The following is a 27672-nucleotide window of genomic DNA, read 5'->3' as shown; positions in this document are numbered from 1 at the left end:
CCAACTCGGTGGGTATAGAGGCTGTATGAAGTCACTCAAAGTATACTAGACCTATGCTCAAAAGTTAATAATGTAGCATGCACAGAAGATAAAAATCTAGGCCTGCAGCGGCTACCTTAATACTGTAGCTACAAAGTTGGCTATGTGGTAGAATTAATTAGCTACCTGCATGAGGAGTGGAGACTATTATGCTTCAAAACTCTGGCTAGGATTAGCTACAGTTATCACTATAATATTTATCCATGTATTCTGGTACATGCTTTGTGGAAACCACCCCACACAGAAAAGTGGTCTGCATGAAAGATTTAAATTAACTTTGATGTAATTTCTAGCATAGGCGGCGGAAAGGGGGGGGGGGCTAGGGGGCTAAAGCTCCCCCTCAGAATGATATCACACCGAAATTATCTTTCTTGGAGTGGGGCTGAAAACCGTGATAAAGATCGAGATACTCTAATAGAGCAATCACTCTAATAAAGTAGTCAGTGTGTAGCGAGCTATGTAAGGATTTTTATGTAGTTTATCAGCTAGAAATGGTAGCTGGTGAGGTGGAAAGCTCTTGTCAGTTGGTTGTGACCTTTTTTTTTTTTTTTTTTTTTTTGGTCTCACCTTACCAAACTATAGAAATAAGTCTGGGTCAGCTCAGCGGAGCCCCCCCCTCATATCAACTACTTCCTCCGCCGCTGATTTCTAGTTATGAAAAGTAGCGAAGAAATCAGTGTGTGTGTGTGTGTGTGTGTGAATGCCTATAGAAGATTGTTTCCCATGAATTAATTTATTGCCACCTTAATCACAATTCAGTGATTGCTACTGCTTATAGCTACATCCAGCGGCGGAGGAAGTAGTTGATATGAGGGGGGGCTCCGCTGGGCTGACCCAGACTTATTTCTATAGTTTGGTAAGGTGAGACCAAAAAAAAAAAAAAAAAAAGGTCACAACCAACTGACAAGAGTTTTCCACCTCACCAGCTACCATTTCTAGCTGATAAACTACATAAAAATTCTTACATAGCTCGCTGCACACTGACTACTTTATTAGAGTGACTGCTCTATTAGAGTATCTCGATCTTTATCACGGTCTTCAAGAAAGATAATTTCGTTTTGATATCATTCTGAGGGGGGGCTAAGCCCCCCCCTCAGCAGACCGAAGGGGGGCTTTAGCCCCCTAGCCCCCCCCTTTCCGCCGCCTATGGCTACATCTATTCTGTCACTTAAAAAAGCTACTATTATAACCGGAATGAGCCAGAGTATGATAATTAATAGCACTCCTATAACAAGTTGTTCAGGTAAAAGCAAAAAATTCTCCTTATAGCTAGGTCTCACCATGATTGTCTTGGCCATGTACAATTAGTTTTCTTTAAATGTTTCTACTTATTTCAAGTGTCAAAGAAACTCGATTCAGCGGTTATATCATGAGCCTTACTGAAATGACAATACACTGTCCACCAGCTAACTAGCTTTGAATGACATGCTAGCTACAATGCCAGGATGTTTCAAATGATTGTAGCTACACTTTTATAAGTGTAACAAATGACTTTCTAAGAAATTTAAACTGTAAAAATGCCTTCCAGTAAATTTATGGTTATGATTGCTGTAGTATTGATCTTTAACGCAAAACAGTTAAATACAACAATTACCAATGCAATACAAGGTAGGTGATGGGAAACAATTACTGTTGGCCTAATGATCATGAAACAATTATGGAGTTCTATAATACATAGCTAATTTTAAATATGTAAACTGGAAACGGCATCTTTGTGTTGGAGTCATCATAAAATTAATACTTAACAATTTTGGCATGTATGAACATAAGGTGTAATCAAAAAACAGTAGTGTTTGTAGTGAATCACTATAAACCAAAAACTGCTGCTTGAATTGACTAGTAAACTCAACATGCAGAAAAACACTAATCTTACCTAACACACCAACACTACAGATAAAGAGGTGTACGTGTAATTAAATTAAATAATATTGATATTGACTAAAAACTGGTAATTGCAAATAATGTCAATGTATTTATAATTATTATAACACTATTTATAAATTTCCTAGCCACTTAATGGGTCTTCACGACAGTTGATGGCATATCGTAACTTCTCATTCATTATTTCTAGTGATGAATACTGGGGTAGTTTCACCATAAACATACAAGTCTCTGCTCTGATGTAACGATTGTCTGCAATACCTGTAGGTCAAAGACAAACATGACATACCTTTGTGTGTGTACATATGTACGTGTGTGTGTTTGTGTAAGGCATTTAATATCAAATTCACTGTAGCTACACACTACCAATACATTCTCACCTGATCCATCAGGGGGAGCAATCTTCATAGGATAAGGTGGAACATGAGTGATGTCTGAACCTCCTTCCCGACAAGGACAAGTGTGAGGGATGCGCTCCTGATTACATGCAAACTTGATGAATTTTCTTAGCTCCTCCTGTACATGCATGGTTATAACAACAAGGGTTAATTTGTATGATGTAATATTTGCTGTTACCTGTGAAAAACTGGCTAACACTTCCCAAAAGTATTGTACATGTTTGTCAGTCTCCATCAGACCAACTTGATACATTGTGTGTATCTAAAAAATATCTCTAGAACACAGCATGTACAAAATCCACATACTTTAAGGTACTCCAAGTCAACTTCAGGAATACCACACACACGAAGGTCAAGATCTTCTTCACTAAACACACTCAACACCTCCAGGGGTAGGATGGTGGCCAGTCCACACCTCACAGCTGATATCCTCCCTTTACTAGCCAACTCTTCTAGTCTCTTCTCTCTCAATAACTTAGCATAATCACAACGGTTCTCCCAGCTGCAATGGTGACAGACACTAAAAAGGAGGACACTCACACTAGAGATACTCACTTGACTGCCATGTTAGCTCCATCCTTACACAACTCCTCTACTCTACCATCAAGTGTGTGAAGAGTGAAGGTTAGTGGTTCAACACCAATCGCTTCATGAAATGCTTCAGTAGTAGTAACCTAGTAGTAACAGCCAATAAATGTGTGTAACTGTTCAGATAGATAAGGCATGTTTTATTATAGAAAGTGCACAGTGCATGCAATCAAACTAATAAATGACTGATCTGAAGAGCAAATCTGATATTCAAGTCAGTATGTACTATCCTGTATGTACACTCTATGGGAGTGATAGTGCCAAGCAACAATGGACACATAAAGACATACAATATTCAGTCCACAGCCAGGGCATGACTTACTTGTAATAGTTTCTCTGTTAGTGTGTAAGTGACAATGTCTGCCTCTCGTAGATCATCAACAGTTAGCTCCTTCTCCAATAATGCCTTCCAGAAGTATGGTATGAGGTCTAGCCCAACTGGGATGTCTGCACGGATTATTACACCCAACAGTTGACCAAAGAACTGCAACAGTTTTTCTTCAGGAAAAGTTAGTGGTCCTGGGACTAGAATGTACTTTCCTTTGTTAACACCAGCTGCACTACTGGGACATGCCATCAAGATGGGTAACAATGGACTCTGTAATTCTTTGACTATCTGCCATAAGAAGTGGCGGAAAGATCCACCTATTAGTAAAATGAGTGCAATAACTGGCCAACATATCTGAATAATGCACAGAAAAATGTGCTTAATTTGTCATATACATCATAAAGTAAAAAGTCAACAATGCCATTTCTTACTTGTTCCGTGGACCTCTTCTCCAGCCATCTTCACGTTAAAGGCATAGGTGGGGTCTCCACCACTGGCAAGCCGTACACACAACTGTTGAGATGGGATGGTAGCCAACTGCTGTGCTGCCTGACAGAACTGACTATCACATAACTTCACCATGGATCCATCACCGATCACTTCTAATGGATCAAGCTTGATCTCTGGTGGAGCTTGATCGACAGCTCTTCTTGCTGAAGCATTAATTACATGATGTAGGAAAGTTAGTTTGTTATCATAGAATAAAAAGCCAGATAGGCCATGTAGTCTGACTGCCAGTGAAGTGGAGTGAGTTGCTAGAAGGTTTATCAGTGGCAGCAAATGTAACAAGTTCTGATTGAGATGTTGCAGACATAAAAATCTCATCCGAATATTTTGTAGTGATACTCCTACAGAAACAACAATCGTAAATAGTTTTAAACATTTTCATCTACTGATCACCTTGTAATGGTTCCAGCTGTTTACTGACAAGATGTAATTCATCAAGAATTATATCAGTGGTTTGTAATAGAGCAGGACTGCAGGAGAGCTGTCTACACAAACTGTCTACATGATGGACTAATGCTAGATCTTGTTCAGTTGAGAAACTTGGAAGAGGAAACTCCCCAGCAATGAAACCCACCCTAGAGGGGATGAACAACTCCTATACTTTTGTATATGGCAACACACATACACACACACACACAACACATTGCTGTATTAACACAGACGCAGACACACAGACACATTGCTGTATTGACACAGATGCAGACACACACAGACATATGCAGACAGACAGACGGACAGACAGACATGCACCGCTGTATTTACCGCTACACAATTTTACCTTTCAAAGTGCAGGTTGTATCCGATTGCCAGAAGGCCTGACCACACTTGGACCATATTGTCCCAACAACGACTGCTTACCCATTCCAGGAACTTCTCCAGAGATAGCTGGCTGTCTTGAGCTGCTTGTTCTCCATACAATTCAGTAAGGACATCAGCCAGAATGCTTTTCCCTCGATAGCCATTGAGAAACCTTTTCAGTAAATTACAAGGGCTGTTGTCACACACATTAGCCTTGCTAACTCCAGTTGAAGCTTCTTTACTACCATCCACGCTAACCAGTCTTTTAACACCAGAATTAAATACATTAGAGAACAATTGTTTTACTGAGGGGTGCAGACAATTTTGACTGCTGGATAGTTTATCTCGCAAGTAGTTGTGGAGGATGTGGTTGTGTGAATTGGAAGAACATTGTAACTGGTCAGAGACTGTGTGCACAGTCAAGTCACCTCCTTCAACTTGTAACAAAGGATATGACAGTATGGCTGATTTTATTGGTTGTAGCTTTACCGAACTGTTCACTTCTAAAATAGCATGACCAATTGATACATCAACCTGTTTATCACCACTTCTGTCATTCACTGTGTCACCACTCTTCTCTTTCTTGTCACTTGCTGTATCACCCTTGGGGTCACTGGCTGGTTTTACCACACCACCACTAGCAGCAGGCGCTTCACCATCTTCTTTCTTACTTGCTTCTTCTTTCTCCTTGTCTTTCTCTCCACCTAGCAATCCTGACAGACTCTCCACCTCATCACTTGGGGTGGGAGGGATAGTTCTCTTCTCACTAGGCAAGAGTAGTTCATTGTTGTATAGTCCTCCATGGGATGATGTCACCTTCTTAATACCAGCTTGTATCTCTTCACAAGGCACACTGGTAGGAAGGCCAGTCACAACAAGTAGTCTGTTGTGGATCTTCACAGGCAGGGAACCAGCTAGAGCTTGGTCAGTGTGGTTATTGCTGGATCCAGTATTGTCTAATGGCAAGAGACTTTCAACAACTTGAGCGAACTTGTTCAACCAATCTTTTGTTTCATCCTTTGTTGTTGACGCTGATTTCTTCACTTTTCCAGCTTTCTTTTTTGACTCAGTGTCAGCCTTCTCTTGACAGTGGTCCCTGTTAATGGTGAGGTAGAGCTCTAGTAAGGACTGAAGGTAGTTAGAGAATCTTCCCGTGCCTCCACATGTTAGACAATCCTTTGGAGGAAAACTCAGCAGAGCCTTTGTCTTTCCTTTGCTGGCACCATTGGATGACTGGAAGAAAGTCACCTCCTTCTCATAAAGTTGCTTCAGTTCTGATTGCAGATTAGTGATAAAATCGGAAGATGCCCTGATGGAAGGCTCTGCACAATTTAGCTGGCAAAGAAGTTGAAAAATGCTTTGCTTCAGTGGGTCAGGTGCATCGTATCTCTTCAGGAAGTGCTCCCAGCGGTTAAAGCAAACCTGCAAACATTGAGTTAACACTTTGGATGTTGTCTTTATCTGTGAGAGAACCATGGAGTAGGCAAGTGCCAGTAGTAGATCAGGAGGTAACGCATGGAACACTACACTAGTGTTGGCTGATGCACTTACTCCAAGTATCTTCACGTGTACCCGGTCAAACGGCAGCAACACAGTGGGGAAATGAGGTGACGATTCTGAAGGATACTGGATAACTTCTTGTAACTGTTGTCTGCCAGCCTTACCCTGACCTCCCTTGTAACAAAACACTTGTACCCACGATTGTTTGGAGGAGGTTGGTGGTGGTTCTTTGGCTAGACAAGACACATACAAAAATGCGGCTGATGGAAAATGAATATCAGTATTTTCTTTCGTGTCTCCCAATTTCACTTCAAGGTGGCCACATTGTTTGGGTGCATTGTGTAAACAATGAAGTAGTCTTTCTGTAAGTAGCACAAGCTGTCCAGCTTTATCGAAACTTTCCAACATGGAGTTCAACTGATTCAAAAAGTTAGGTGCCGAATGAAAGAATTTGTCCAGTAATGATCCTTGTACTGCCAGCAAGGCATGTTTAGGGTCACATGCAAGATTAACATTTTCTGAAATAGTTGCACAGTCAGGGAGAGGCTCAGCAAAGTGTGAGCAGCACAGCATGTTCAAGTGTTGAAGGTGGGGCTCAATAGGGAGTGGCTCTAAACATAACTCCTGTGGATTTGACAACTTCAAGACTGACTGACGACAGTACAGGTGAACCAGTGAAGCCTCACAAGCCAGTAACTCCCTGTACAAAGAGAACTACGGTAACTACGGTAGCTATTGTACCCTATCACTGCCAATACAACACTTTTAAATTCAACAAAAATATGTACTGTATGTTCTCACAAATAACCAACTATCAAGTTAGCTTACCGGTGTACGTGAGGGCTACTGGCAACTTCAGCTCCTTTCATGGCTGGTGACTTGCGATACCCAGGGGGTGGACGTTGTAAGGAGCTCACATGATACCAGTAGTGGACAAGTGCTCCCTCACTAGGTAAGTAACACTCAACCTGAACCAGATCATGTGCCTGACGGGAAAAGAAACACGCAAGACAACAATGAGCAAAAAAAGAGAGGGAGTTTTATCACATAAGATAGTGCCAACAAACATATCATCTTATTATTATAGAACACATTTTTTTTGTGGTCAACAGGACACACAGTTTACAATGTTGTACTCATAACTCTATTGTTGTAGTACCTTGTCTACTAACAATACATTTCCTATCAGACCAAGAGTCTTTGACATGGGACGGACTCCACATCGGCTGACATTGATTTCAGAAGCAATCACAACAGCTAGTCCCTTCTTGCAGTGATCCACTGTCAATTTGTCAGCGTCTCTCTTCACATCTTCAAGTGTTGGAAACACCAGGTCCCGGGGGAGTCCGCCATTTTCCTCATACAAGAATTCTACTGTCTGCAAGGCTATGTCTTCCATTCCCAACTGAAGAGCACCACGGATCTGTTCTAATCCACTCTTCCGTTCAGCATCATTCCTAAACCTCCTCCTAATAACAGGGAATACCTCAGCCTCCCATGCTTTCACCAACAGGGCATGTGGGTCTTGCTGTGCCTGGTCTTTTGTCTGAGCATGGCTGGATTCCTCTTCAATTAATACTAAGTTTTTAACACTGCTTTCTAACATTGTATCCATACTGGGCGGTAGTAGGTATTGTAAACTGGTTGTGTGGTAGTAGCCCACTGTAGCTATGGGTGATTTTGGTCTCCTCACAGAGGGACCTGGAATTGGTACTGGTTCCAACTGTTGAAGTGGCTCATCTGAAGTGGATGAAGCTGGCATGGCAGGTTGTTCTGGATGATCTGGTTCTTCGTCAGAGTCACTATGGAAGGGCAGCTCACTAAATATAGCAACCATTTCTTTCTGAGAGTCTGGTGACAACCCATCAGCAGCATCCCTGTGTTCTCTTCCCTCTGCATACAAGAACTGCTTCTCTCCAAAGTTAACATTTATCCTAATACCCTGTAGGAAATAAAAGCAGCTATGCACTGGAATAATACAATAATGAATTGTACTACCTTCTTGGGTAGGTGTATAAAGGGTGTCATGGATGGTGGAACATTGTCAAATTCTTCAGCAACTTTTTGGCCATTGACAGTGAAGTAGATACAACCTTTGCCTACTTGTTGTGCTTCTGTCAAATCTTCTCCGTAACATACCCACCCACAGCCGAGTACATTGGTAGCCTTCAGAGGATTCTCTGATACGCGGAAGCTCTTCCTGTCCAGCATACCATCTCCGGTGTACTGAACGGCTTTCCCAGAACTGTAACAGTAAATGTACAGTCAATGGGAGTATGTGCATACATGCAAGAAAGAACAGTGTGTGAACATATGACATTATCCATACCTTCTAACAAGGCAAGTATCTTTCATTAGAGAAAATGATGCTGGTGGTGATTCCCCTTCAGGTGCTGGTGGTCTTGGGGAAAGTCCCATCCCCATATGACACACCTCCTCCTGACCACCAGATTCCCCCAGGGAACACAACTCACACTCCCAGTAGAATGAAGGGGCACCAGTGGGGAGAGGCATGTTAGCAAAGATCACTACACCTTTCAACTGGTCCTGAGTAGCACTTGTTGCAGGAGCATTGGAGGAGGATGAGCTGGCTGGTTGTGGTACATTACCGTAATAAGTGACTATGGTCATGTTCTGTGCAAACAGGCATGAAGAAATCTTTGGCCAGGACGAGTGTGGATCAAGCATGAAATGTTTTGGCTAAAAAAGGATGGATATAATGGATAATGTATTGACTATACATACGCTACCATGTCATAGTACCTTGGTTACTTGTGGTGCATACTGAGGAGGTGCAGGACGAGAACAGTCTCTGTACAACATCCGAAGGGCTTCACAATGATTACTGACCACTGAGAGTCTTTCACCAGGACTGCATTGCTCTGCTTGGCTTGATAACAATGATACGCAGGACTGTCCACTGGGTATACTGGTGGCAAGAAGAGATTTACAGAATCCCTGATCATTGATATAGTAGTTCAAAGCCATGCACGCTCTACAGCGTAGTTCAGCTACAAGACGACACAAGCCCATGGCGCAAGTTGATGCATCAGCTGTGGCAGGGACAAGGCCAAGGGATGGAGTGGGTGCATCCACAGCAGTGCACACAGCAACCGCTAACTCCTTTTGTAGATCTATAAAAGGAATGTAGGTAGTGCAGTTGAATGTACAGTCTTAAAAATCACTTACTTAGTTGTTTCAGAGAGACAGTTCCTCTTTGAGGGATGTTTAATCTAGAAAGAGGTACCTCCAGGGTTTGTTTGGGATCGTAACATGCTGAACCATCTTCAAATTGAACACTGGCCAATCCTCTACGATCCAGTATACTTGTGATTGTCCCACATGAGTTAGTTACCCCTCCACCAGTTACTTCCACCTTCAAGTCTGCCCTCAGAGACTCATGGAATCCACCAAGTGTTGCAAAGGCGGCAGTTGCCAGTGAGGCTTGATGTAGACATGTCATGGTGGTTGAAGGAGCAGTGTTGGTCTTCAGGGCACCATGTATCTCCTCCACATGTTTAGACAGCTTGGGTATTAGTTGTGGTACTGAAGACAATGCTTGCCCCAACACCTAAGAGAGATCACCTAATATAATACTAGTGGAGTGATATACCATACCTGTTTGACTGCGGTTGCCCAGACAGCTGCTGATCCAGGTTCAGTTAACAGGCTGTGCAATAAGCTAATAATTTCACTGGCTAGAGAGTTGGCAACAAGGCCACTCAGGAATGGTCGTGGTGGATCTGTTCTCAACAATTCCAAGTTCCTCTTCTTACACTCAGCCTCCTGCTTAGCCTTCTTTTGGTCGGCCACTTCAGCAGTGGTGCCTTCCACTGGTGTACCCAGACTGATGGTGAAGCCGAGTTGTGCCCAACGTATTGCCTTCCTGATGGCTACTCTCTTCTCATCTGTCACAATCTCAGCCTTGTTGTGTTCAAATAATTGACGGTCCATACGCATCCAATGATCGACGTGACCACTAACTGCAGCTGCACGGAACTGCCTTGGATCTTGACTGTATATTGCACACAAGAATATAATTTCAATATACCAGTTCTGTATGGTTGATGCTTACCATAGTAATGGTTGAAGGACATCCTGGGGAGTTTGGTCACTTCTCTTGTGTAAGAATACTGATAGTCGGCCATCTTGTGTATCCGACGCATCCATGGCAACAGTGCGTCCACTGTCACCATTGACAGTACTAGCCCCTCCCACTTCAAGCACCTGGCTGTTAGATGCAGGTGTGTGGCTAACATCTGGGACAATGTACTCGGCTAGTTTAGCCAATAATAGCTGTGTGACTGCAGTGGGCGTATTGGAGTGGGTGTGGTCAATAGCAGGATGAGCAGGTACTTCCATTAGAATACAATCAGCAGCAGTCATCAATGGTAATGCCATACGACACAACTGTAGTACTATCAGTATCAGCTTTGGAGATGGCCTACACAGTGAAATTGTGTACATACAAAATACACTCTAACAAAGCAGTACAAACTGCTCAACAGTAATGAATACACTTCAAGGTATAGTACCATAACAATTTTATTACAGAATATGAAAAACAAAGGATATTATCACACTACAAACACATTATTAGTATGGTACCTGTGGTCTACTAGCAGTCCTAGTAGTCGGCTGACACACACTGGTTGACTCAGTATAGCACAGCCTAGTTTGCTCTTACTCAGGCCCAACAACAGTGAGAGAGCTTCTTGCAGAGCCTCTGCTGTGCCCGACTCTGAGGAGGTCATCTTCTGTATGGCTCTGCTAAGATGGTTAGTCAGCAAGGAAGATACTTGTTGGGCTAATCCACTACTCAGCACTTCATGTCTGTTAACAGTTTCTTGTTTGGTCTCCCAGGATACACAACGTGCAGCTAATACTCGGAATGCTCCCCAGGCCAATTGGCCGACAATATCACTCTGTTTCTCTTCTTCTATGGCTTCTTCTATTGGTTTCTCTAGCTCAATTGCCTCAGTCTCCACATCTTCTTTACTACACAACTTGTCCAGCAGCTTAACCAGACCACTATATACTATACAAGCTTCATCATCCCTACAAAGGGTGTAATATTTCTGTATTATACACTGTAAACATACACACATGAATACTACATGTACACATACTCGCACATAAAAGATACACACACAGTCATACATACCTGCTGTATGGTATTATAGAAATTATGGAGATAGTGTTAATACAGTTATAAGGTTGTTGACTAGCAAGGTCTATGAGGCATTTCATGGTCATCATCATCGTATCTCTTAGCTTGGGCACACGTCCGCTACAGGAAACTTCAGGTATCCTGAAACAATAACAACAAACATACAAAAATGTGTGATTGTGCTATTTACTACACTTCTGCCATAGGCTGTTCACTATTGATTGTTTCTGGGATTTTGTGCGTGAAGTGCCTTTTAACCCTTAAACCCACATAGAACTTTTGGGGAATGCATATTTACTCATGACAAGCACATATGGCAGACTCCTACAGCCTAAAACTAAACATTGGTTGAAAGTCTGTTCACTGGGCTACTTGGAGAAGTTTAAGTGAACACTGTAATTACAAAGACTTAATTGCTATGAAGCGCTGAAGGAAGGCGATGTGTGATTCTGTGAATTGATCTTTTTGCCACGTGTTTAGTTTCGATTGTGGGTTTAATCATGTGAGCCATACAGCAAAACCTGTATATTAAGGACACCTTGGGGCCAACCAAAAGTGTGTCCTGATTATCATGGAATCCTGATTTGCATAGCGATAGGAACTATGCTTCAAAAGTTACAGTGCTTTGTTTTAAGACACACGTATTAGATCCAGTTCTCTGGATTATGCAGGTTTTATTTAAGGGCAAAAAAATGTATTTCTGCAAAAATTGTCCCTCAAAAAAATAAAATAAAAATCCTTATACTGTACATACTAAAACTGCTACGTCTTACTACGTACTAAACTCTTTAATAGAGCAGTCAACGGTTCTCAAGCCTTGCAAACAGCATACAGCAAGCATTTTGACACATTCAAGGTAGTTGGCTTAAACTAATCTCCAAAACACAAACCTTAGCCCCTTTTTGAGGATGACACCAAGTTTGGTGACTACTTCAACAACAGCCACTCCTTGCTGAGCCAACTGTAGTTCTAGTAGCTCCTGCATGTGCTCTAATGCTCTCAACCTACACCATCCCCTGACCCACTGCTGGTGTGCCGCCATTAGGAAACTGTCCACTGACACCTGTAGTGAAAATGGTGGAATTGAACAAACACAATAACAATGATGGATGGGCTTTAATTGGAAATAACTATTTTATCAAGGAAAGTTTTGTTAAATCACTCAAGAGATTTTAAAATGTTAAACTACATACAGCCAGTCACTTACAGCATGTTCTGGTTGGTCTCCAATGAATTGGAATATCTGGTCCAACAGTGATGTAGTGTGGGCAGGACTGGAACAGGAGATGTCCAGGACACTGTAATGTGATGCAACACTAGACTTGGAGTGCCTGTGTATGAATAACAGCACAACAATAATATAAAAATTGACTACATAGTACACAAACTCTTCCTGGCAAATAGCTGCTTTACCTGGAAAATTCTGACACACTTCCACTCCTAGAATATACAGTAGAAAATTAACAACTATGGACAAAATTCAGTTACCCATACTTTGTCAGGGAAGATGGAGGAGCAGAGAATGACCTCAATAAGGATGGTCCAGTAGTAGGTGACAACACAATCGGCTCTGTTATTACACGAACAAAACTTAAATGGTGCTTTGTTGTACTACAAAGCTGTATCACCTTTGTAATCACTGGTGAGGGGTGTGGTGGGATCATCAGCAGCCATGGTGACATATAAGAGTAGCTTGGTCCTATCCATGATAGCGTCCACATAACTCTTGACCACTAGCTGACCACTGTCCCCTCCATCATCAGGTGGTGAGTCTGATTCCTTCTCTGTCATCTTGTTCTTGGCCTTCTCAACATCTTTCTCCATCAATTCTCTATGACAGCAATCATTCATGACGTTACTATGAGGTGCTTATGGACTAAAGACACAGTAAAGTTTGGTAGGCAAATATAACATTCAATAACCAATAAACAAAAGCTCGTACTTATTCTCTTGGAAAAAGCCAATGGCCCAAGTGTGTGATCATTAATGCCAGCTTTTAAAAAATGTACTGTATGTTATATTACAGGTTTTTGCAACTGAATTCGTCCCATTTGCAGTTGAATTTGTCCAGTTTGCAATTAAATTTGTCGATTTTGCAATTGAATTCGTCAGTTTTGTAGTTGAATTCGTCGGTTTTGCAATAGAATTCGTCACATTTGCATTACAATTCGTCATAAACAAAACGGCTCCAAGAAACCAACCATTCATTAAGAGATGAATTATTTATGCCATGGAGAGTTACACTTGAGACACTAGAAGTTAATTGGAGCTGGTAGTACATGCTGTCTGACAAGTTAATTAGCTTGCTCGCGAGTGACCACACCCATCACGAATGGCGTAGTATTTGGAATGTTGCTGGATAGGCTTAGAGGAAGAATTATTACCTTATAAAAAGTTGTTTACTACTGTTGTACTTGAACAAGTTCTTGTAGCAACTGCTACATCATGTTTTCTCCAGCTGCCATTCTTGTTAACTGCAAACGGGACTAATTCAATTGCAAAAGCAACAAACTCAATTGCAAACAGGACGAATTCAATTGCAAAGTTGCCGAATTCAATTGCAAAAACCTGTAGAATGATAGGTTGTCCTGCAGCAATAAACCACTCTAATAAAGCATACAGCACAACACACAAACTCTTAACAGTTACTTACTGTAGTTTTTTAGAGGCCTGGTAAGGGTCACAGCTAGCTAGATCTATCTCCTTCAGACAGCACAGCAACTCAAACTGCTTCAGTGAAGACTATACAACAAGGTTGGAAACAGTGCAATGGTAGGCACAATAACCAAACCTCTTGTTGGACAAGAGATAAAAATGAAGCATCTATGAGTTCCATGGTTCCCAGTGCAATCTCCAACACCTCCTGAGCCCATGTCAGTTCTAGTTCTACCAGTGACTAACAAATAAAATTACATAATTTCGTCCTCACAGTTATACAGTTACTGACATACCTGTAGACGTCGCAAGAGTGCATCAACTCGCAGGAAAACTGCTTGTAGTATTTCTAGTGTCTGAGTGTCCACTTCCTGTGTGCTGACATGAGCTCCCACAATCTCTAGTACTGAAGACACTCCCAAGTGTTTCAGTGACACTGTGACCATCATGTCTTCTAACTGGTCTGGCTGAATTAAGTCCCTAAAAAAAGAAACACACCAAAAATGCAAAAATTAACACAAATCACTGTATCTTACCTGACTCTTTTTCGGAAGGTTGGCTGAGGTTTGCCAGCAATGTCTCTCAACTTCTGGATCACATGAGCAGCAAGTGGCTCATGTGACATTGTGTTAGTGGTCAACTTGTCCATCTTCACACTACCCAGTTGCATGGCTTCCTGTCCGGCCCACGTTGACTCCCACACACACCTGAGTGAGGATCAACAAATCAGCTGCTGTAAAGATCATCTTTGATTTTACATACCGTTGTAGCAATGGTGACATCATCATAGCTTCACACTCTCGCTCACATGAGCTCACGGCAGCTCCACTAAACAGCTGATCAATCATACAACAGGATAGTGATGTAATGGACAGGCTGAGATCAATGATGTAGGGCAGAGAGGTACATCCATCATCTGATGTGATCTCTTGTGGTCTCACTGTACAGGCAAAACCCCACACTGCTTTGTCTGGTGTGTTGTGCTCTCTGCCACTCTTCATTTCAAACGTCACTGTAACTGTATCCCCCTCCACCTGTAACAGTCTTGTATCAACACCACCCCAGGTGAGATCATAATAACACACCTTAACTGACTGTGATGGCCATCCACCTCTTAGAACACTACGGCTACCGAATCCATGAGTGTTTCCACCGTACTCAGCAACCTTAGTCCCTTTAGGTGAGTCTCCAGCATAAACTATTACCTTGTCATAGTCATACTGTGATGCTGAACGTGGATCAAACTTGAGGAACAAGTTACGTGCTCCAGGAAACATAACAGTGTTCTTGTATTTGTAGCCATCTTTAACAGGATGAATAGTCTCCATTATACAGCCAGTGGCCCAGGGCAACGGAATACGACAAGAATTGTTAGGATGAAGTAGCTGGCTAGCCTACAAAGAGATGGACACACAATTAGACTCATGTATATGACTCAGAGATACTGTCCTCACCTTGATGGTCAGTTGGGCTAACTGGTGTAGCTGGCTGAGGTGCTTGTCAGCAATGCAGTATAGTGTGAGTTCTTTGTCTGATAATACAGTGAGCACAGTGGGTAACACTCCTCCAAGTAATGTGGCCTGTGTCACTCGCTCTACACCACCCTGTGTCTTACGCTCTTCTGACACAGCTTGACACACTTCAACCAATACTTCCATACACTAGTTGATCAATGATAACATAATATGATACATTATGTGAAACACACACGCACACACACACACACACAGAGTGTATACCTCAAATACAAGACCATGATACCCAGCATCAATTTACGTACCTCTTTACAAGATCCCAGTATAACATCTAGAAACTTGGACAGTCCCTCCCACTTTTCCTGTAAACATATACTATGCAACAGTACATGATGTACACCACACACACCTCCACACCACTTTTGGTCACACAACAACACTGCAGATAACTGAACACTGCACCAGATGTGAACTGCATAAGTGGAGTGAATACCTGTAGGATGTTAACATGTAATGTTCTGAGAGAACAGATTCACTACAAGGAAAAATTAGTTTGATTAGGGATCATAGTAGTGAAACAAGGGAGGTATCCTATACCAGCTGATACACTACATAGCAGTCATTTATTCCCTACTTCACTATCTCTATGATCCCTTAACATTCCTAATTTACCTTGTATTGTTTGTATACTTTTTTGTAAGCCCCTTTATAAAATGCTTCATCTCTTAACCTGTGTTAAGTTCCAATCAATTCGATTTTAAATTTCCAATCAGCCATATGTGACTCAGATGATTAAACTCACAACTGAAATAAAACATGTGGCGAGTATTTTGAATCATGAAAGTACAAGTGGCTGTTGTTCATTGCTTAAGCATCTCTATTTTTTTCATTTAAACTTCTCCAAGTAGTCCAGAACAGATTTTTGAACAATGTGCAGTTTTTCAGCAAAGGAATTAAGTACCCCACCTAATGTCACCATGTAAACACACATTCCCCAAAATTTTCATGTGGGTTTAACCATTTTTTCAATCAAGCCCTTAATCAAAGAACACAGAGATATTGGATACTTACTGGCATACTCTTCACCATTAGCTGGTACTCATCATCATTCAGATCATGACATCTCCTCAGTAATGTGATAGATTCGTCACAACATGCCTTGATCAGTGTGTACACACCCTCTACGTCATCCACCTCACTGTACAACCGTGACATCAACATGAAATCCTCGGACACATATGTGAACACCTCCCCACGCAGTGATGCAACATTAAGTGAACCTGTGTAAGGATCAGTGTACATATTTGTTGCTAAGCAACACAAAGAAATTTTTTATTCTGCATAATAGATTTCCAATTTCTTGCTAGAAAAAAAAACAGTTTATAAAAAACCCACAAGTTTCTAGGTACTTATTTTAAAGCCTTTTAACCAACAATCCTTCAATAGGGGAACTGATAATAGAAAGCTTACAAAAGATGGTGTAATTCAAAAGACACTTAGCATTCATTCCAGTACAAGACATTTCAACCCCTAAATTCAGGACAACTAGAATGATTTCAAGGTGGCCGTAGAGAGTGGTCCCATTGTATAAACTACTCACTGGAGTTGCACAGTCGCTGCAATATTTCAGTTTGTTGTTGTTTGGTTGGGTAGAGAACCACAAAATGACAACTGTAACAGAAAATATATTAGTAACAAAAGTTGCAAGAATGCATGCAGCATAACCCTTTGGGATAATCTAAATAGTAATCCATAAAGCCATTGTAAAAATCTCCCTTTACAGAATTGTAAACACTTACTCACTATAATCCCGTATCTATAGTAGTTACCCCATTGTTGCAAACTAGTGCACTACCTTATCACTCTTTGTAGGAGTGGCTGCAGGGAAGCGGGGCTGTCTGTACAGTTCACCAGTTCCCATATAACTTGTTGTAGTTCTTCTAGTAGTTCACTACTATGCCCATTACCTAGCTGTGGTAGCAGCGCCTGTGGGGAATACCCCTCATTACACATGCCCACTCTATTAACCCAGCTACACCCACCTGAAGTAGTGCAATCATACAGTGTACTACATCCCATTGCAGAGAAATCACTCCTTTCTTAAGAATTGAGATGCACTGCTCGAGGTACATGGAATCTGGACAGGATTTGTCCTTCTGACACCCCTGCATGCCAAGGTGACGCACCAGTGTGTCTATGGTGTCTGTAATGGGCATGGTATCCCCACTGGTGCAGCCATACAACAGTTGATCCACACTAGACTTCCCTAGCATCTCGGCTACCTGGTGTAATGCCAGACTACCTGGACATTCCCACAAATCGACCCAATCATTTGTAAGAGTCCAGATAGCATGATTGGTGGCATCATAACAAGCAGCTACACAAGAACGCCATTAATTCATTGATTACAATATTATACAACTCACTCATATTATCAAGACTACCATCTTTAGTTAGTGCACACTGCAGCTCAGGGGTGGGGCTTAGCTCAAACTGCTCCACACAGGAGCCATCAGTCAGTCGGTAACACAAACACTGACACAACACTACACATACAATAAATCATCATGACCGCTGAGCACTGATATTTCATGTTAGTAAACTATCGATTTATTCATTAGTAATGTAAAACACAGTGAATGGTATAGACATGATATTACTAGCCCACTAAAATTAAGTTGTGATCATTACTGGGTCAACAAACTATCTTATATGGCAACATCCATCATGAATACAATGACACAATTATACTCAACACAAAAACTGTGATGTGTGCTTGCACTTGCCTTTTTTCCCAGCAGAAGTGACAGGAGCCAGTAAAGATTTTGACTTCTTTGCTACAGTAGCTGGAACTACCAGTACTAAGAATGTTCCACAGCAGTAGGCAACTGATGTCTTCAGTGTGGCTATTGGCAGTCCACAACTTGTAACACTACTACCTGTGGGTGGTGCGTAGTAGTAAGTGATATGCTGTTGTGTAGATAGTATCTACCTTACAACACATTAACACACACCACACAAACACTAACCACCTTCCGAGCTTGATGAAGAACTGGACTGTTGTGACAACAGATTACTAAACACTGATGGACTAATGCCATGTGCATGCGCCCGTAACAGAAACTTCATCATCTCATTCTGCTCAATAGCTTGTTGAGAGCTACCCTGTAGTAGTGATTGTAGTGCTACAGGATCTCCTTTAAGTGACAAACTACCATCTTCCTACACATACCACGTACAACAACTCAACTTCTATTACCCTTTGTATACATAAAACACTTTACCTTCACTACAATAGTTTCAAGAAACACTAGTTCCTGAATGGTTTTATCACTTTTATCCTTGTCATTTTTACCAGCACTATCAGGAGGAGTGACTGTGTACAACCAGTATATGTGTGTGCCATCACTGGTGAAGTGTACTGTGGTCCGTGTCTTCAACTGTTCCTTGTTAACCAGACCTTCACAACTAATATCCTCTGTAATCTGTTTGAACGTAAATTAAAATCAGTACCCTATTGACTGTCGTGAGTGAAATATATAAGCACACATGTAGAACACACCCACATACACACGCACCCACTCAACTTGTGTAGTTACTTAAGTATTTACGCCTCTGTGTACATACTAAGGTATATAGAGATTACTAAATTAGTTCTGGTTCTCTTAAGGAGTTACACTACTAGCACAAAGCCCTGACTATGCTGCCATTCAGGACTTCCATTTGTAGAGGGATTCTACCACACAACAATACACAACATATAAACAATGTACAATAAATAGTTCATGAAGAGAAACAGTACATGATTACATTGTTACTAAATCATTGTTACTATATATGTTCACGTTGAGCTGAATCTTGAAAAATGGCTAAAAATTAAAAGTGGATTTTTTCTCAACAGAGTTAACATTTCAGCCAACTAGATGATTATTGGTAACAGCAAAGGTGTCAACAACAGACACGTACGGTTTGGCTCCATCACAAGTTCGGGAAAGGGCTGTAATGGACACTGTACTTATATGGCTTCCCCATAGGAAATGTATTGTCAAAGTTTTGATTGACTGTAAATATTATGTCTAACATTTGAACAACAAGATTTTGAAATATTTTTAGTGGGTCAAGCAGTACTACAAATGAGCCAAATTTCAAGATCGTGTGTAATTGCATCCATGAGTTATAAATGTTCTTGAGGGTTCAGCTCAACGTGAACATACTATAAATGAGCTAATATGGTACCTGTAATGTACGGTGATCTATCTTATGACAAAATGGTGACAATTGTGGTGGTTGTTGTTGTTGCTGGCCTGATGACTGCTTGCTATCATTCACCACATCGGCAGAGATCTTGCGGTAGAATAATGTTCCTCTTGCCCACACCAGGAAGCCTGGCTCAAGTTCATCAGAGGATTGAGTATAGCAGAATCCTTTGAGAGTCCCCACCTCTCCAGTACCTAGCTTAACCAGGCTGCCTGAGGCTGGGTAGAGTACGTACAGGAACTGACCATCAGTAGCAATAGATGGAACTGTGTAAGATGAGAACGTATGACAAGGCAGTTGAATACGGTATTTGTATAGGATGTACAACATACAGCATTCGAAAACATTAAATTCTAAATTCTCTTGTGTATTGGGATTTTACAGGAACACACACATTATTGTACATGCAACATAACTACACAAAGAATCAATCTTAAATCCCACACAATACACATCCTTGCAGACATAACAACTGACATGACAATTAAAAATATCCTTGTTCTTACTACTATGATTATATTATATGGTAGAGGAACATCACAACTGCTACAACAGGTGGTCTGACTGGTAGACACAATGGAATTTTAGTGTACCTGTGTGTTGTTGATCCTGCTCTGCCTCTTTATTGCTGACAGGTGGGTGCTCATGTTCCCAGCATGTACAGTGATGTGTCCCCACGAGTGGAGAGGGGGTGAGACGGACAATGTGTGACTCTAACAGTGTGGACAACACAGACGGCACCAACAGGTGAAGATCATATGATTGTAAGGATTGCAGCTCATGGACAGTCCGAAGAATCAGTGGTGGAGACCCTCTGTAAGAAATATGCGTATCAGTAGTACAGGGAACAGGACTCCATGTAGCTTAATCTGTTATTATAATTTTCAAAGGATATAAAGTTTGTGAATCATGATGACTAGCATTAGTACCTGCCCTACGTGCATGAACGCGTTTTCTTACTTTCACTGTCCACATTAATTAAAATTCCTACTGTAACATGATAACACACGCAGCAGAGACTGACAACAGAAAATAATGTTAAAGGTATGTGCAAAGAGTATTTTAACAACATACAACACATTATGGGTCATCAGCAAAAGTGAAAGTTCTAGCCTGTCCGCTAAGACTGAGATTTAGTGTGTCTAGTTAAGACTGATATAACATATCGAATGCTGCCAAAGGAGGCTAGTCTGGGGATGCAACTACATGTGTGTTGGGTGCTCTACAAGCATATCCATGTCTCCTGTGGTTAGTAACAGAACGCAACTCAATTTTTTTTTGCACTACAGCTTGTAAGAGATGAACAAAAGCACTTAAGAAGTTTGAAAACAATAAATTTTAAGTAGCCAGATAATGATTTCATTTTGAGCACTGTTCATGTTGATACGCATTGATAGCAGTGTGACAGACAAATGGAATGCAACAATTGAATTTTCTATACAAATTGATTCTGTAGGGAATACTAAAAGACAATTATATACAAAGTTTACATATTACTTATTAACACTAATTCAAGTACACACTTACTGAGCTACAGCTAGGGCTACGAGTGCTGATGCTGCATTCTGCAATTGTTGATCATCGTTAGTGGCCGAGTGTAACCATGACACTAGCTGCTGCTCCACACCAGTAATACATTGTAGTGGTTCTTTACTCAGTGAAAATGGAGGATAGGATCTTAATTGATGTAGTAAAGCCTACACAATTAACATTGAGAGAGTTATTGATGGTGTGCAAGGAGTAATATGAATACATGTAACATAAGAACTACCTTCAGGGATGGTCTCAACAATGAGGTGCTCTAATTTATGAGGCCTAATGAGCCTTATCCGAAATTATGTCACAGACATAAAAATGGCCGTTGTAGTGTGGGGATGTTTGTAAAATTTGTATGGGCGACTATGGGAAGAAAATTTTTGAACGGCAATATCTCAGCCAAGAAGGAAGATATCGAACTCTAACTAGCAGGTATGGCTATAAGATATTACAATAAGTGCGTAAAAGCGTTTTTCGGTTGATTTTCAAAACAACGCTAGATTCCTATTCTTTCAGCTAATTTATAACCATACCTACTGGTTAGAGCTCAATATCTTCCTTCTTGGCTGAGATATTGCTGTTCAAATTTTTTCTTCCCATAGTCGCCCATAATAATTTTACGAACGTCCCCACACTACAGCGGCCATTTTTATGTCTGTGATGTAATTTCGGATAAAGTCCATTGGATCGATCACACATGACCTGGTTATATACTTAGGTGAGTCTTATCAAAGAAGTTGCTGCTTAATGAGGCTTCTTTATATAGGGGTTCAAATTTGAGAATTGAATGAAATGATATAGACAAGTAACTATCCCCATATGACACCATAATTGCTAATCAGCATAAGTACAATTTTGCAGTAAATATTTTTCGATTCAAAATATAGCTAGGTTGCTTGCAAGACTTATTTAATACATAGGTACTGTACATTTAGTATATACTCCGTACTACGTCGAGTTAGTGTTGGGTGAATATAGTGTAACTTGTGTGCTGTAATTCTGTGGCAATGTGTTCTTTTGGGCCGGGCCATACTTACTTAGAAAGATTAAAACTAGCACAATAATACATTTTTCGTCATTTTCGTCACTTATCAACAACAACCAACCCATGACTTTGAGGATGAATAGAATAATTTGCTATTGGAGTTTTTGTACAAGGCATTTATGTTACTCTACGCCACACCTGTAGCCTCTATATTAAAAAAAAAAGATTCCTTTAAAATTTGATTCAAAAGTTTGAAATACAAGGTGGTGGCTAAGTGTGTACACATTAACAGATTATCAAGTTTGCTATTATGTAGTACCATATAACAGGTTATTTTCGAATTACTCGAAGAACACAGCTTCTAAAATCTAACTCTTGGAATACAAAGCTGGCTTGTGCTAGGCTGGAGGAATTCTATCTTCCAACAGAAACTTCATGTCTTATTGTCCTGGGTAGAAGAAATACAGACTGAATAGATATCTTCTTCCGTAGCTACCTGGCCAACAACTTCACTTTCTTTAATAACCGGCTGCAATTGGCAGCCACGCCCATGGCAAATCAACCATGAATATTATGTTTCCCATTGGCAAAACTAACCTTCCCCTAGTGGAGAAGTCCATTTTTTTTTTTATAAATACAATAATTGCTAATGACCGTCTCAATTTTGATTTCACCACTAGCTACATGTGGTCGTTGCCTTCACTTTATTTAACACACGCACTTACAAAAGTATTTTTTAATGGCGCTACACACAACGGTAGAACATTCGAAAATGAAACCTTTGAAATTTATTTTAGCAGCTGCTCTTCGAAAATTTCCCTTTCAAAAAATTAACCCATTATATAGTAATCTACCATTGCAGTACAAGCACATTATGAACAGTGAAGATCACATGTGTCTGTAACATGTACGTATCAGAATATGTGACTCATGGAACGTATATAGTTAGTGAGTGTTCTTAATGAAGTACGTATAAAATTGCAATCATGCATAGGACATAATGACTAAAGAAAAACATTCATGAAAACAGAATCTACCAACCTCCTAATCTGCACACTGCACACCCAATACACATAACAAAATATGCAGACCTTAGCAGCATCAGATGATAATGATGGATCAGTCTTACTGAGAGAACGAAGTATAGGAAATACTAGTATTAAAGCTACAACAGATGCAAAGGACTGAGATCCAGCGGAACTGTCATCTTGTGCCCCAGAACTGCTCGACGATGTCTGTTGCTCTGAAACAGATGCTTCCACATTTGCCAGTTGCTTTCTTGACTTCCATAATCCTGTCAAAGCATTCAACCGATATTCCATCAAGTTTGCAAAACTAGCTCCTTGTTCTGAACATTGGCTGTCCAAGATGTTTGCTAATTCTTCAGGTGTCTTGCCATCAAAACTGGGCAGTTCTCGGTCTTCTTCAGATCGGTAAGTGATGCCTGAGGGTACTGGGACTAACCCAGTTGCCCTTATTAGTCCATTGTGTAATAAAATATCATGTTCAGTCAGTGATAACCACTGCAGTAGGTCCCCCATAACGGGGAATATACGGGCCACTACACACGGACAAAAGCACATTAATAAAACATTCTAATTGATACCCAGCACCCACCCTATAAAATTAACTGCTTAACCATCACACACTAACATGCAAGTTACTATTAGAAACAGTCATCCGATGCGGTACTACATATTAAAACAGGCAGGATTGAAGGGCAGTGTTTGAAACACCCATTTTCAAGCATTAGCTTCAATGAGTCACTTACAGTTGGACTAGTATTCAAAGGTGTAACCTGCTGGAGTTATTAATGACACAGAAACTGTTTTCCCTCTTCGCCTTCGCTTTTCGCGCTATGCAACGAGCTGACGGCACGAGATCAAGTGATCCTAATTTTTCGTACGAAATTTAATCACGATGGAAATACCCGACTAAAGAGAATGCAAAGAACAACTAGTACGAGCAGAGAAGATGCATCAGTGAATGAAGAGAAGACTAATGAAGAAACAGAGACCCGAACGGCGGGTTGGTCTGAATGTAATGTGTGTTTTGATGTAGCCAAGAACCCCGTCGTTGGGAACTGTGGACACTTATTCTGGTTAGAGATTTAGTATACTAACTGTCCACGATATTACTCTATTATTCCTACACATGTTAATGTTGATAATAGTTGGCCATGCATTTATCAGGTCAGCCACACTACATATTTGCTGTACATAGCTATGTATTGATGTCAATACTAGTGGCTAGAAGCCCGAGGCGATAATGCCACCTGCCCAGTATGTAAGGCAGCTATTGACAAAGAACGTCTAGTCCCCATCTATGGGAGAGGAGCTGATGGCCAAGAAGACCCTCGGTGAGTTGGCTGTGCTTGTGATAGAACAAATTTCAGAACTTCTAGAGTAACTATAATGTTGGGTAGATGGCAATGTCCTTATCAACTTTTTCCAGGGAGACAGTACCCCCTAGACCACAGGGTCAACGCCAAGAGAGAGAATCACAGCAAGACGGAGGAGGAGGAGTAAGTCTTGTCTTATTCCTTGTTATATGTTCCATTTCATTTTCTCCCATTACAGCCCTTTGGAATGGAAGGCTTTAACATCAGCTTCGGAATTGGAGCATTTCCAATTGGCCTTTTTGCAGGGGTATGCTGTATATATATGGCCATTGTGTGATGTAACATGGGTGATGTTTTTGTTGAGCAATGATGACATGTGACCTGAATTCTATTGGGTTCCTACACTGTTCACATGTTGTGACCACTTCCTAATGTCATATGCCATTTTAGACATGAACATTATGTAACATTCTTGTCAAACTACTTCATTTTCAAAATTATTTTCTTCTGGTATTAGTGGAGAATCAAATGAACTCATTGTATTTTGTTCGTATAGAACCCTAGTGGAGTTAATTGTGGATAGTGTTGCTGAGATTGCTTATATAATCAACTTATAGTTTAGAATCTTCACTTGCAACAATGAAATACGTGAAGTACATACATAGGATGTGACTCCGGCGTTTGTTAGAATTTTGGTATTTAATTAAACGGACCCAGGTACATATTCATAGCTTGGGATGAAGTACCTAGCATACAATTGAGCCCCTCTGTGTATTGGGACCAGCTTTAGTATAGATAAATATGGTAATTGAAAATAGTTTTGTTGTTGAAATAGAACAAACCTTATGTTGCTTTTTGAATACCTTTTTTCCAGAAATAATTTTACTAACATCAAAAATTTGTTTAAATTCTAAGCACTTTTACAGTTACTTTCATGTCATTCCATAGCCTATGTATACGGTGTTTGGCAACAATCAGCCACAGCAACCAAGTAAGCTATAATACATACTACATTTCTCACATTACCACATGTTACTGTTCTCTCAGATGCAAGACAACAAAGACCCGAAGAACAAATGCTTGCTAGGATTTTTATGGTGTTCACATTACTGATTATTCTATGGCTCCTTGTATCATAGCAGTTGTATGTAATGCCTTTTTTATGTACAAATAACCACACTGACAAATTGCAATAATGTTATTTTTGATACGTTCTGGTATGTTGTTCCTGAGACTTTGTAGTTGACAGATTTCTGACATGTTGAGTGTACTGTGCTACGACATTCTAAGTGTTTTGTTGCTCTTCTTCAATTTTTTCAACCACTGCAGAAAGAGACAATGTATAGCTACATGTATTGTTCATCTCCCACCCTTTTCAGGTATGTGCATTTGTCCTTGTGATGAACTTCGCTTCACAAGCTGCGGTGAATCGACATTATTATTATCCTTGTCTTGTACAATTGGTCGTTTCTCTAGTTGATCCATGCTGGGAGTTTTCATCAGTTTGGGAGCTGTGGGGAGTTTCTTGCGTGCCGGGTTGAGGTGATAACAGTAAGCACAACGGAATGCTAAACACCGAAACAAAATTACACAGAATACATAATACCTGCAACTGTCACGTACTGATGTATTCAAATTCATCCTTCAATGCCATTCCATTGTGTGTATAACATGTAGAACACACCAGGGCATATCTCTGGCCTGGACCATCTCCTACAACATAATCTAAGAACTACGTGGCAGTAGCTTCATGAATTACAGTATGTCACTAAGGTGAATCACCTTGTCAAATGCTGACCGTTCTGGAGGAACAACATTACGCAGTGCCATGGGAGGGCCAGGTGCAGATCCAATGCTGGTTCCTATTATTATCAAGTTAGCACATTACAAACAAACAAAAATTACAGAAGTGCTACTAACCAGGAGGTATAAACATGCCTTCCTCACTGGAGTCAGCTGGCAGAGAATTCTGACGCTGAAGCGATGGGGATGATGAATTTAGTGAATCAGTGTTAGGTTGGCCAGCCACTGTTGCAGACTTTACAAAAGGATTACGAGCAGCAGAAGTACCAGGCTTCACAGCTGGTGAATTGCGTTGCCTCAACCCTGCACCTAAATCCATAAATAATTGAAACCAACCAAAGGGGTACAGAACCCTTACACATTTAATGATGCATATTAATTTTATAAGTCTACTCCTATATACCAAACCTTGTACCCTCACTACACATTTGGCACTTACCAGAGGGACCTTTAGGGGCAGGCTGTCCTGATGGTGGCTGCATCATTGCCTGTCTTGGGTCATACTTTTGTAACAACTCCATTGCAATCTTGTATGGCTCCTTTTCTTTCACTTCATCCAGCTAACAATATCCGAGAAGGCTTCATTAACACACACTCAACTAATACTAGATGCTCCTTTATAAAGTCATACTTGATTCAATGATAAATTTTTGCCATGACTGGTTTTAGCTTCAGTAGACAAGCATGTGTTACAGGTGATCACAATAAGACTTCATTGTATTGACTGTGCTGTAGTATTTATGATAACAACTCACTATTTTTGTCTTTTCATTGTACAAGTCTTTCAACATGGACTCTATATCACAAACATTTATCAACATCGTTAAAATATACTTCATAACTCACCAATCCGTTCTTTCCTCTGTGCAAACAATGCTCCCAACAGCCTCTTAACGAAATATACACTATACAGACAAACACCATGACAGTACAATAGGGATACGACTTACACAACTGGGAAGATTATTAATGGAGATGTGTTTATGACTCTCTCCAGCCATGAGGTTGGAAAGAAATAAAAATAAAACAGAACTAAGGCTATCAGATAGATTACACATGATGCCAGCAAGAGGAAAGCAGTGAAGCTCTTCTCTGAGTTCAAATTTCTTTGTGCACTCCGCTTAGCTTCACGGATTTGCTGAATAAGAGATTCTCTAATAAGTGCCCACCAAAAACCTTTTACACTTACATCCTCTAAACCTTCTAGAGCTTCTTTACTGTTCTTTTTCACCTTCTGTTATACAAAGTGTAATGCTAGAGTAAACAGTGAGCAAATCGTCAAACAAGCGTACCGCTCTAGACCAAAAAATCCCCATCGTTGACCCCTGGCTTGATTCAAATTCCAATTACGCGTGCGCAGGACACGCGCACGCGGCATCGCAACTCAAACGTCAGCGCTGATGTCATAGAA

General features: G+C 40.7%; 3 protein-coding genes across 4 annotated transcripts; 1 reads left to right on the top strand and 2 right to left on the bottom strand.

The window, feature by feature from the left end:
* Window positions 1–1952: 1952 nt before the first annotated feature.
* Window positions 1953–24014, bottom strand: LOC136242844 (probable E3 ubiquitin-protein ligase HECTD4). Of its 2 annotated transcripts, none has more exons than XM_066034334.1 (46): window positions 23889–24014; window positions 23209–23678; window positions 21124–21293; window positions 20190–20410; window positions 19576–19862; window positions 18624–18824; window positions 18369–18561; window positions 18126–18278; window positions 17766–17885; window positions 17382–17716; window positions 17195–17325; window positions 16940–17010; window positions 16411–16619; window positions 15749–15832; window positions 15645–15701; window positions 15319–15525; window positions 14950–15258; window positions 14627–14898; window positions 14401–14571; window positions 14161–14344; window positions 14001–14105; window positions 13863–13951; window positions 12838–13040; window positions 12704–12779; window positions 12623–12649; window positions 12417–12540; window positions 12100–12272; window positions 11204–11350; window positions 10648–11097; window positions 10115–10483; window positions 9658–10054; window positions 9229–9610; window positions 8803–9173; window positions 8369–8739; window positions 8038–8284; window positions 7199–7981; window positions 6868–7025; window positions 4520–6739; window positions 4135–4316; window positions 3666–4082; window positions 3229–3551; window positions 2874–2992; window positions 2625–2820; window positions 2497–2580; window positions 2301–2436; window positions 1953–2181 (listed from the first exon to the last, which is right to left on the bottom strand). In XM_066034334.1, the coding sequence occupies exons 2-46, from the start codon at window positions 23656–23658 to the stop codon at window positions 2045–2047; spliced, it is 12111 nt and encodes a 4036-aa protein (XP_065890406.1). In that variant the 5' UTR covers window positions 23659–23678; window positions 23889–24014; the 3' UTR covers window positions 1953–2044. The 2 variants fall into 2 exon arrangements, with proteins under 2 accessions (XP_065890406.1, XP_065890407.1); XM_066034335.1 differs by having other exon boundaries at window positions 18372–18561.
* Window positions 23997–25668, top strand: LOC136242943 (E3 ubiquitin-protein ligase RNF185-like). Its single transcript, XM_066034447.1, has 7 exons — window positions 23997–24218; window positions 24291–24309; window positions 24364–24476; window positions 24572–24641; window positions 24697–24765; window positions 25407–25449; window positions 25506–25668. Exons 1-7 carry the CDS (start codon window positions 24061–24063, stop codon window positions 25595–25597), a joined length of 564 nt encoding a protein of 187 aa, XP_065890519.1. The 5' UTR covers window positions 23997–24060; the 3' UTR covers window positions 25598–25668.
* Window positions 25601–27651, bottom strand: LOC136242914 (endoplasmic reticulum junction formation protein lunapark-like). Its single transcript, XM_066034416.1, has 11 exons — window positions 27554–27651; window positions 27451–27495; window positions 27212–27399; window positions 27108–27166; window positions 27017–27057; window positions 26701–26821; window positions 26379–26570; window positions 26241–26320; window positions 26082–26190; window positions 25829–26026; window positions 25601–25781 (listed from the first exon to the last, which is right to left on the bottom strand). Exons 1-11 carry the CDS (start codon window positions 27575–27577, stop codon window positions 25744–25746), a joined length of 1095 nt encoding a protein of 364 aa, XP_065890488.1. The 5' UTR covers window positions 27578–27651; the 3' UTR covers window positions 25601–25743.
* Between the last annotated feature and the right edge of the window lie 21 nt (window positions 27652–27672).

The sequence above is a fragment of the Dysidea avara genome, chromosome 13 (assembly GCF_963678975.1).
Source record: "Dysidea avara chromosome 13, odDysAvar1.4, whole genome shotgun sequence".
Lineage (NCBI taxonomy): Eukaryota > Metazoa > Porifera > Demospongiae > Dictyoceratida > Dysideidae > Dysidea > Dysidea avara.
This window is presented reverse-complemented; position numbering and strand designations above follow the sequence as displayed.